The sequence below is a fragment of the Capra hircus genome, chromosome 11 (genome assembly GCF_001704415.2).
Source record: "Capra hircus breed San Clemente chromosome 11, ASM170441v1, whole genome shotgun sequence".
Classification (NCBI taxonomy): domain Eukaryota; kingdom Metazoa; phylum Chordata; class Mammalia; order Artiodactyla; family Bovidae; genus Capra; species Capra hircus.
Genome location: NC_030818.1, coordinates 82,677,086 through 82,689,067, shown reverse-complemented (window position 1 = coordinate 82,689,067; position 11,982 = coordinate 82,677,086). Strand labels below are relative to the sequence as shown.

The window sequence follows — 11,982 nt, the reverse complement described above, 5'->3', positions numbered from 1 at the left end:
AGAAAAAAAAAAAATTCATTATTTTCTTTGCGGATCCATGTGACAGTCATGGTTACTAAGTGTCACGATTTTAGTCCTTCATAATTTCAACTGTAATTATCTTCAGAGAAGTTTTTAAGATGCTTTATGAGAAAGTCTATTCAGCACCATCGGAGTACAGATTATATGAAACTAAGTTAAATGGTGGTCTTGCCTTAACTCAGACACATTATGCCATTTGCTACTTACAAATGTGAATACTGTTAGTGCAGCTACAAAGTCTAAGTGCAAACAGATCAGTGAGGATGTCTCTTCCAGCTAATCTTTCGGTTTTAGAGACCCAGGCCATGCTATACAATTCTGGATATCAATGACAGCTACTGTGGAAGATGACCATGTGAGGACTCATGGTCAGAACAACAACACAGATTTGCAAGAGCAGACTTAGAATAACTCTCTTGATTACTACAGTCATGACAATAGGCTGGGTTCTTTCTCTGTACCACACTCCATGAAAAGAAAACCAGTCTCACGCTTTGATTATATAACATCTTAAAATATCCCAACCATCTACAACTTTTATAAAAGTTCTTTATATAAGCAACAACCTATCAATGTTATGGATTTAATAAAACAACACTGCAAATAACATCTGCGTTTATATCCACTTTGTATTAATAAGGAGGCATTCACTTAGGACCTTAAGTGACCAATACCAGATAGTCACTGTAATCACAGTGTAAACTTTTTCTATAGAGGACACAGACTCTCCTGATCTTCACTAATGAAGGTAAACAGCATCTAAATAATTCAAAGTAAGTAATATTTCACTTTGTAAATACACCATATAATTTTATGGTGTTTTACAGGAAACTGAAAGTCGCTCAGTCATGTCCAACTCTTTGCAACCCCATGGACTATACAGTTCTCCAGGCCAGAATACTGGAGTGGGTAGCCGTCCCCTTCTCCAGGGGATCTTCCCAACTCAGGGATTGAACCCTGGTCTCCTGCATTGCAGGTGGATTCTTTACCGGCTGAGCCTAGATCAGCCAGCTCTAAGTGGGTGGAGTATGAGAAGTGACCTAAAACTCGACATGTCCTGTGCATGACTCATCTAAAAGGGAATGAGGCTTCTTGCACAGCACCTCTAGTAAGAGAATCTGAGTTCTCTAAATACTCATTTCCTCTACAATTGCAACCTCCAACCTCATCTAGCTTTTTTCCACTTTATTTTTACTTCCTTCAGATATTTCCCTTCCTTATGTACAAAAGAAGCCAGTTTTCAAACCACCCCCTTTTTCTGGCTTTTAGAATCTAAACCTACTCATCAAAACCAGCCCTGTCTCTTCATGGCTCAGGAGCCCTTATTCCAAGTGAATGGCCGATGCCCCAGCTAATGGAAGACCGTCCCTCTCAGAGTTGGAGCTGGTCTGCGCCCTGCCTGGGAAAATCACCCAGTCCCATTACTAACTTCCAGTCAGATCTTTTTTTTTTTTTTCCTTTCTTTCCTTGCTTTCTTTTTGTTTTTAATCTTATCATCAACTCAATCTTTCACTCCATTTAATGTGCATTTGGCGATTTCCAAAAATCAAAGCACCTTCAAGGGATGAAAAAATACGCTACCCCTGAAGATATTCCTAAGCATATGCTCCAGATCCTGAAGGAAATTTCAAAAGGAGAACAACCCAACAAAAAACAAAAACAACAAAGAACAGTCATGACGACGTGGCTGGAATAAAGCAGAGTTCCCTTGAGAGACCTTTGTGAGGGAAAAACTAGATCTGAAAACATAAGTTCCAATAGGTTTATTTTTCAAATAGTTACATTATTTCACAGATCCAACTCAAAAGATGGTCACCAGTGTTTCTTGAACATATATCATTGAATACAAAGCTGTTAGCAGGCAAAAGAGAAAAGAAATAATTAATTTCCATGTGCTAAAAGTATTGACAAAAATCACCCAGGAGTCCAAAGAATCATTGTTATTTTTACAAATAGTGAAAATAATCACTTTAAAATAGAAATATTTGCTCCAAGTGAATAATAACCACAAAAGTTTCATTTCATATATACAGCTCTTGTGTCTGATTCTTGTGACCCCGTGGACTGTAGACTGTCAGGCTCCTCTGTCCATGGAATTCTCCAGGCAAGAGTACTGCAGTGGGCTGCTATTTCCTTCTCCAGGAGATCTTCCCAACCCAGGGATTGAACTCGGGTCTCGTGCATCACAGGCAGATTCTTTACTGAATGAGCCACCAGGGAAGCCCCATATTCACAACAGTATTCATCAATTTTAAAACTTTTCTGCAATTTATAATGCACTGACATTTGAGGGGGAAGAGTCTTGTCAATCTGGGCTATTGGCAGACTAGTCAGCTGCCATGTAAAGCAAACAGCTTCCCTGCAGGCACACCACTGATGTGCAAACCAACCGGCTCGGAGCCAATTCTCTGAACCAGCCCTTTCTCAGGCTTCTGCACTCCAGGTGCAATATCACCTCTGCCCTGATCACCCCAGAGCCAACTGCTAGATAGCCAGAAATCACCCCATAGCCCAGAGTGCACCGAAGTTACCCAAACTCTTCATCTCAAGCTTGCTCAAGCATGCCTACCAGACCTCGCCTGTTATTTCCCATGAAAACCCATACTCTGCCCCCTTCATACCTTCTGCCTCCCTCTCCCTCTCTCTCTGCCCTGAGGTAAAGACACAGTGAGAAGGCAGCTGTGTGCTAGCCAGGAAGAGATAACTCACCAGAACCCAACCACACTGGCATCTGATTTCCAGTCTCCAAACTGTGAGACCGGGAATTTCTGCTGTTTAAGCCACCTGGTCTATAGTATTCTGTCCTGTCAGCCCAAGCTGACTAACACAGACAGAAAATGAGACATACAAAACTGATATCTCTCTCCGTCGGTATGTATCAGGCTATCGACAATGTTATGCTATTACAAGCAATGAACATGTACCATATTTTCCATGTTTGTGAATTCATGGAATAAATTCCTAGAAGCGGAATTACTAGGTCAAACAATACTCACAACTATAATTTTTATAGCTATCACCAAACTGCCATGTGTTTTCCAAATTCTCATTTTAAGCCGAGTCCTCGTTGCAGCATTTCCACCAGGACTGCCGTTCAGCTGGCATATCTCACCCACTTGAATGTCCTTTTGGCCCATTTCTCAAGAGGGCTCTTGACATCTACTTCAACCACAGAAGATGAAGATCGCTTAAAGTGAGTCCAAAATCCTCTCCATAGGGTAAGCTTCATTGATATGAGTTGACTCCTCAGAATTAATCCTAAGAGAAAGGTACCCTGGCTTTCTGGTTCATCTTTCTGGGGAATTGATGACTCAGACTTTTGCCCCACTCTCATCAGACGAACTCCAGTGAAATCCAGAATACTACATCCAATTTAAATTCTTCTGGGATTGGGTTCTCTTACTTGTACAGCCCTCCTGCAGATGAAAACTATGTACTCTGGATAAAGCATAAAAAACAGGTGTCTTAAGGCACTGGCGAGGCACTGAAAGCAGACAGAAACTAGAGGGTAGATGCCATTTGGAAAATGAAATGACACCAGTGAGTTTCCCATCTTTGCAGTTTCTATCCTGAGGGCAAGCTTCTGTCTGCTCCTTGCTAGGCAGGTTAAAATTCAGATGGAGAACTTGAAGTCTTAAAGAACCACAGCCCAGAAAAACCACAACAGCCAACAAGAGAGGTCTGACAGTTTCTTAAAAAACTTTGGCTCATCAGCTCCACCCTTAGATAGTTACCCAGAGAAATAAAAACAAAGGTCCGTAAAAACACAGGTTCACAAAAACACTGTGTAAGAGTTCACAGCAGCTTTTTCAGAACAACCCTCAGCTGGAAAAAGCTCCCATGTCCCTCACCAGGAGAATGGGTAAACTGTGGTATATTCATACAGTGGAATACCTTTCAGTTATTAAAAAATATGAAAGAAAGAAAGAGTAGAAAAAACCTACTGATAGAAGCAGATAAATCTCGTTTCACATAAAAGAATATATCCTGTATGATTCCACCGTATGAATTCTAGAGGAGTCAAAACTCATCTACAGCAGGGGAAAAACTGAACATTTGCCAGTTCCGATTAGAAGTGTGGGGTGGGTGTTTTCAGGAAAGAGGCATCGACTTTCTGGGGTGACAGTAATGTTCTGCATCTTGAAAGGAGTCAGGGTTACACAGGTGCTGTGCTTGTCGAAAGTCACAGTCTTATGTCTACACTTAGGATTTCTGCATTTCATTGTTTGTAAATGAAAAAAATAAATAATAAATCCATTGTAAAATAAAAAAGTAAGAAATATTGACTCTAATTAAAGATACACACAGTGCATGTCAAGAGGTGAAGAGTAACAATGCCTACAACTCTGAAATGTGTCAGAGAAAGAAGCTGTATTTGGTGGGAGGACTAGAGCAAGTGTAGTAAAACATTAATTGTTGAAATCCAGGTGGAGTGTATATGGGAGGTTCACTGTAGAAGTTTCTTAACTTTTCTATGCATTTGAAAATGTCCTTAATAAAATATTTATGGAAGAAAAGGGGAAAAAAATCCTTCTGAAAACAGGGTCAAATGCTCAAGCTCCCCAACAGTTATTTCCCAAACAGGGTTCCGTGTGGACAAGTATACACATACCTCCTCTCCAGCACTCAGGCAGCTGAGTTTCCAGCCACACAAAGCCTGTAGCCTCCCTGCTGCTCCAAGAAGGGAAAGGCCACCATCACCGGTATCAGGCACAACAGCATCTCCTACGTCCCCAGGTTGAAAGGAAAGGGATCATGTCTCTTCCCTGATCCTTAAGTCACTTTATGACATTTTTTTCTCCCACAGCCAGATCACAGCTCATTAATTCCTACAATCCAAGTACTGACCCAGAACCCCTCCTGACTAACAACTGAATTATTGAAGGAAACCAACTTGGTGGGGGGCTTGGGGGAAGATGAGAGGGGAGAGACGGGAGGAGGGGAAAAGGGAGACACATCATAACTGCCCACACTTGACCCCATCCCAATTTTCTCAGCAGCCCTCACTGAGGCGCAGTTCAAACCCCCACATATAGGAAGCTTCTCAGACCTTGAATCTGTGAGCCATGTAAAGCTACATATGACAAAATTATCAATGAGGATCTGAAGTAGACCAGAAACCACAGGGTTTCAATAGGATGGGATCCACCAGATATCTTGCTGGCTGTAGACTGCATCGCAGTGATTTTTCATTACCATTTAAAATACATGTATTTATTAAAAAAATAATAATAAAGACCTGTCCTACATTTAGCACTGTGTATGAATTTAATTTGCAATGCTTATTTTCTAACCTTGCAGAAAATATACTGCATTTTCTAGACATGTAATACAGCCAAAATCAGATGAAATCTATGCCTAAGCCTCCAAGCACTAACTCTCTGCAAAATAAGTGTCTCTGGAAAGCACTCTATGATAAATTTAATTCCAGAATGGAATTCACAGAGGAAAGCTGCCCATATTATTGATTTAGAAATCATTAGCCATTAAATCATTCATTTAGCTAAATAAATAATGATCAATTTTCTTCAGCTAGTCTCCATAAAAAATCTTTTCATCAACTTTATTAAAAAATTCTGAAAAGTCAGATCGTGTTGGGAAGTTTAATTTGTATCATGACCTACTTCTGAACCAAAGTCAGGAGTCACATTTCTATAATTTTTAATTTAGGTCATTTAACCTATATCATTCATCAAATCTGTTGAGTTTCTAACAAATACTTGATACTATAAAATAGCTAATGATATCTGTCTCAAATATATTAGCATCCTCAAGAGAAACCAAACATGATCATTTTGTAACATATGGAAGTATCAAATCATGATGCTCTATACCAGGAACTAACAATTTTGTAGGTCAATTACACTCCAGAAACAAACTCACAGAGAAAGAGATTATATTTGTGGTTACCAGAGGCAGGGGGTAGGGGAAGGTAAAATTAGATGAAAGTAGTCAAAAGGTATCACCAACTTTGAGTTATAATTGAATGTTATACTCCAGGTACAAGGACAGTAGGTGGCTCAAGGACCAATGCTTCAGTGAATGATGTACACATGGTGAGAAAGGGAACAGGAAGGGATCCTCGATTTATCACTGTATTATCCCCCAATCCATACAGCTCCTCCACAACAATCTCTACTTGCTTCATACTTCAGATCATTCTGAGGCCTCATCATTTAGTTACCAGCTACCACAAAGATGGTCAGGTACTTTAAGAACACCATGAAAAGGGGGAGGCCAAATAATTTAGAAAGCTGTGCCCCACCAGGACCTTATTCTCAAGTACTCTCCACCTTCCTCCACAAACAGCTCTGGAAAACAGCAGAAGCTTTAACAAACTGAGAAATCAGTGTGACAGAGTGTCTCCAAGGACACAGCCATCTTTCAAACCTTTAGCATGTGGTTCCATTCTCGGCTTTTTTTGTAAGAGAGGTATGCACACACACACACACACACACACACACACACATATATGTCATAAGCTAAATCATAAACTAACATATTCTTGACTGGAGATGTACTAATCTATCTTTTGTTACCCCAATGTTTGGAGAAGGGAAAGGCTACCCACTCCAATATTCAGCCCTAGAGAATTCCATGGACAGTCCATGGGGTCGTAAAGAGTCGGGCATGACTGAGCCACTTTCACTTCACTTTCAGAGTTGGAGAAGGCAATGGCACCCTACTCCAGTACTCTTGCCTAGAAAATCCCATGAACGGAGGAGCCTGGAAAGCTGCGGTCCATGGGGTTGCTGAGGGTCGGACACGACTGAGCGACTTCACTTTCACTTTACCCCAATGTTCTTGACCAGAGTGTTTCAGTATTCACTTACTCAGCAAATTGCTCGTCACAGGCCTTAGGTTCTGCAAAAATCCTCTAATTGATAATGTGTTAAGATAATACATAAGCCAATGTTTCCAAATTCCTGGTTATTAATTCAGTCCTTTATTATACCAATTAACAGATGATATTTCCATGTCTAACCAGTATTTTCTTAGGGTCTTAGATTTTATCTGTATAAGCTATTCTAATAATCAATCATAATTTAATCCATGAGTAATGTATTACAATATTTTTAAAGAAAAGAAAGAAGAAATAAATAATTAAAAGGGGAAACAGCAATGCAACTATACTCTTATAATTCAATATCACTTGTAAAATGTGTCATGATTTAGCAATAGCTTCTTGGAGGCAAAAAAGAAACATGAACGTACCTGTGAATTAGTATTCAACTGTGACTTGAACACTAATTTCAGAAAAGCGAGGAAGAACTTAAAGAGCCTCTTGATGAAGGTGAAAGAGCAAAGAAAAAAAGCTGGCTGAAAACTCAACATTCAAAAAATTAAGCTCATGGCATCTGGTCCCATCACTTCATGGCAAACAGAAGGGGAAAAAGTAGAATCAGTGACAGACTTTATTTTCTTGGGCTCCAAAGTCTCTGCAGCTGGTAACTGCAGCCATGAAATTAAAAGATGCTTGCTCTTTGGAAGGAAAGCTATGGCAAACCTAGACAGCATATTAAAAAGCAGAGATAGCACTTTGCTGACAAAGGTCTGTCTAGTCAAAGATATGGTTTTCCCAGTAGTCATGTACGGATGTAAGAAGGCTGAGTGCTGAAGAATTGATGCTTTCAAACTGTGGCACTGGAGAAGATTCTTGAAAGCCCCTGAGCAGCAAGGAGATCAAACCAGCCAATCCTAAAGGAAATCAACTGTGAATATTCACTGGAAGAACTGATGCTGAAGCTCCAATACTTAGGCTACCTGATGCAAAGAGCTGACTCACTGTTAAAGACCCTAATGCTGGGAAAGATTGAGGGCAAGAGGAGGAGAAGCCAAGAAAGGATGAGATGGTTGGATGGCCTCACCATCTCAATGGACATGGGTTTGAGCAAACTCCAGGAGATAGAGAAGGACAGGGAAGCCTGGCATGCTGCAGTCCAGGGGTCGCAAAGAGTTGGACTCGACTTAACGACTGAACAAGGCAGAGAAACTATAGATCATGATATGCATCTCAGAACTCAAGAAAAACGGTAACTTTGTAAAAGCCTCCAGTATCCCAGGCTCTGCAGAGTATTTGCTTCCTCTCTTTCCAACTGCATATAAATAATGATTGAAAGAAAGGATGATCTAAAAATAAGCTATAGTATCAGGTTTCCAGGAACATGGCATTTCTATTCCCCACATACATTTTTTCCAAGTTCCACTCCACACTGCAATGTGTTCCATTAAAACACAGCATCATCCAGGCTCATTAGCAGTTATAGGTTATATGGAAGTGGAAGTCCTGAACAAGACTGCCAAGAAAACTGTTTTTCCCCTCTTTACTCCTTACAGATACCTAAAATATAGACAAGATAGCTGGAGCCCCAGTTATCTTTAAGTCCTGAAGTACCTACTAAGGCTGGCAAAGCAGAGAGGGAAAATTGAAAAATAAAAATAGTCAAGGCAATTACCCTGGAACCTTGAAAAGAAGTAAAGAGGTTAAAGAAGAAAAAAGTACAAATGGCAAGTGGTCTTTGGTCAACTGCATACATTTTCATTCTTTTCAAAAAATTTCACATGGAACGATATGGTACCATGCAGAAAATTCTTAAGACGAAATTCACATCTATAGTCCATGAAACGGGTACATAAGAGTTCTTGATTAACCTATAAAACCAGGAAAGAAAGTAGTATCCATTGAGCTCATTTTTCTATATCATTCCCGGTAGGAATCACTTTACATGATTAGCACCCTAAATAGGAATTGTATCTCATTTCTCCTTTTAAATCTTTAATATTACAAGTATCCAGAAAATAGTAGGTACTCAATAAATGATTTAAATCAATGAATAAATAAATGTATGAATGATGATGTCAAGTTGAGATATTCAAAATTACTGAAAATGTTACTCGTTTTCCTAACTCTCACTCATTCATACAGTCTCACCTATTATTCTGAGTTACACACTGTTGGGGAACTAGAACCTTTCATACCTTCTGTTGTTGGAAATACTTCTTCTCCTTCGGTTTTAGTTTCTGCCAGTTTCCCAGTTCTCAGCAACACTTCTGCCAAGCTTTCTACTGGGATATGCTGATAGGTGTCATAGGTCACTTCAGACTAGACAAGAGAAGCAGTGACATCATTTGATGGGATGGCTTTTTCTCTATGAAGATATTCTTAGAAAAGATAATGATAGGATTTTTATCTTCTCATAACTTGAATTATAGCTTCTCACTTACTAAAAGCATATTATTCTATGTAAAATTATAAAACAGATTTTAGTCTCATAACACGTTGTAACAAATCACATAAAACCAATGCAAAACATGAGTATGAACAAAAGAAATACATCTTCAAAAAAACTGCATATTTTGTTTGTAGTAAAATGCTCACAACCACCATGACAGTTAAATCTATGTTCTTCGGCACACTGCCCTTACCTCCACAACAAAGGGATTGGAGATGACAGATTCATAAAAAGGATGACAGCCTTGTTTTTCTAGGCCTTCATTGGCTCTGGTTCCAATTTGGTAAACACCACCAAATTCTTGACCCTAAACAGAACAAAGTGACGATCAGTGTATAAAAGAAAGAGAGCTGGGAGGGGAGGTGGAGGAGGAAGGGAAGGAAGAAAGAACAAACAGATTTCAGGAGAAACAGATCAACGTGTACTGTGGGAGCCGAAGAGAGAGTGTCAGAGGGACACCGAAACCCAGTGGAGAATATTAAGAATCATCACCACGTTCTAGGAGCAGCACTTCAACCTCACCCTGAAGTGCTTTTTGATTCTTCTGGTCACTTTGACATCACTGAATCAGAAACACTGAAGCAATCGGTGTTACACACATGGCCAGTTTTCTATACGACAGTCAGGATAACCTTTCTAAAACATCATTCTGTATATGCTGTTCCCTTGCTCCAAAAAACCTCTAGTAGCTCTGAATAGTGCAGTCAGCAGTATCAAATCTAAACTACACAGAATAACATTCAAATTCACTAAATGCTACTTACCATTAAAGGCTAACACTCCGTGCAACTACTCTGTCCATTCCACTGGCCTCTATGCCTTCCTCCCGTTACAAGGGCAATGGTCCATGCTGCCTGCCCACCTCTCCTCCCAGGCCCACCACAGACCACACCTGCTGAAACCACAGCAGATGGAGGCAAGGTAAGACTGGGCTCCCTTCACCAGCCCCACCGTCCCCACAACTACAACCCACACGAACACCTTTATTAGACTGGTCTTCAGTATTCTTCATTAGCAATATTTTAGTATCCCTACTATGGTTAATTATCTTTATGCTTTGCTCTCCTCAAACAGACTGTAAAGCCCCTTATTGGAAGAGCCAAGAAGAAGACATTCACCCAATCCTCCAAGTTCATGGAGCATGCACTTAGGGCAAGCATAGACCCAGGAAACAATCAAGCTGCTGCTGCAAATGATGTTAAAATAGTTTCTTCAGAGAAAACTATATACTAGACACAGTGCTAAACACATTATCTAAGATGTTGTTGTTGTTCATTAGCTCAGTCATGTCCGACTCCTGGCAACCCCATGGACTGTAGCATGACAAACTTCCTTGTCCTTCACTATCTCCCAAAGCATGCTTAAACTCATATCCATCAAGTCAGTGATGCCATCCAACCATCTCATCCTCTGTTAACTCCTTCTCCTCCTGTCTTCGATCTTTTCCAGCATCATGATCTTTTCTAATGAGTCGGCTCTTCACATCAGGTGGCCAAAGTATTGGAGCTTCAGCATCAGTCTTTCCAATGAATATTCAGGACTGATTTCCTTTAGGTTTGACTGGTATGGTCTCCTTGCAGTCCAAGGGAGTCTTAAGAGTTTTCTTCAATACCACAGTTCAAAAGCATTAATTCTTCAGCACTCAGACTGCTTTATTTAATGAACTCTAAGACATGAACTCTCAGAAAGCCCCAACAGGTGAGACAGAAAATAACCCTAATCAAAATCCAGTGTGATGGATGCAGTGATAAGATGCACAGACTTCACCCAAAGTCAAGCTCACAGCCCATCAGTCAGTGGCTTCTTCTGGGTGATTATCCTCCATTCTCTCCTGTATATCCCACATTCAGACCATCAGTACACAAAGTACACCCTCAAACCAAAGACTTCTCATGTCCCTCATGGCTACCCTAATCTAAGCCAGCAACATCTCTCAGCTGGCGTCCTGGAAGAGAGAAGCATCTTTTTGCTTCACTACTGATGACTCTCTGCACAGCAGTTAAACAGATGTATTAAAACTAACCTTGGATCACACGACTGCATTGTCTGAATTTTCAAACAACTCTGTGTTGCTGAGAAGCAGATCTGTAGTTCTCTTCACCATCTATGGAAGGCTTTACATGGTGGGTCTCTTCACCATCCCTCCAACCTCATTTCCAACCATCTTCCCACTCATCATGCTGCTCTTCCTCGCCTTGGCCTCCTTTCTCATCTACAAAGACATCAGGCTCTTTCTTCAAAATGCACTTGTCTGCTTGGCTCACTCAACTTTCTGCTCAGAGCGATTCCTCTTCTGAGAAACCAACTCCCCTGCTGGAATCAGAACTTCACTCCTCCGTTATCACTCACTATTCCACTACCTTGCTTAAGTTCTCTGCATGGTACTCATCACCACCTGCCATCTCATTATCATACAAATATTTTATCTGTTGGTTTCTTTTTTGCCTCCACTGAGACACAGGGGACTCAAAGGAAGGAAATCAGACTGAAGGGTTTCCCCACTGTATTTCCAGTGATGAGCACAACATCTGACACGTGGAAAATGCCTGGTAAGTATTTGCAGAATGAATGAATGAGATACTCAAGTGTTTGGGGTACCTTTAAAAAAGGCCCATGCTTCTTTTTCCTGATAGTTTCCCAGTGTGTGGCTAAAGGATGAAAAGCAGCATGAGGATGCAGGGAAGAACAGGAGGGATACAGTGGGCTAAGATGTCACAGAAAGCAACCT

At 40.5% G+C, this 11,982-nt stretch overlaps 1 protein-coding gene across 3 annotated transcripts in view; it reads right to left on the bottom strand.

The window, feature by feature from the left end:
- The window catches only part of NBAS (neuroblastoma amplified sequence), a 335,385-nt gene that overhangs the window by 121,012 nt on the left and 202,391 nt on the right, over nt 1–11,982 (bottom strand). For all 3 annotated transcript variants that reach the window (XM_018055620.1, XM_018055621.1, XM_018055622.1), the window contains 2 exons: nt 9,448–9,561; nt 9,001–9,124 (listed from right to left, as the gene is read on the bottom strand). In XM_018055620.1, coding sequence (XP_017911109.1) covers nt 9,001–9,124; nt 9,448–9,561 — 238 coding nt within the window. The remainder of the gene's footprint in view (nt 1–9,000; nt 9,125–9,447; nt 9,562–11,982) is intronic.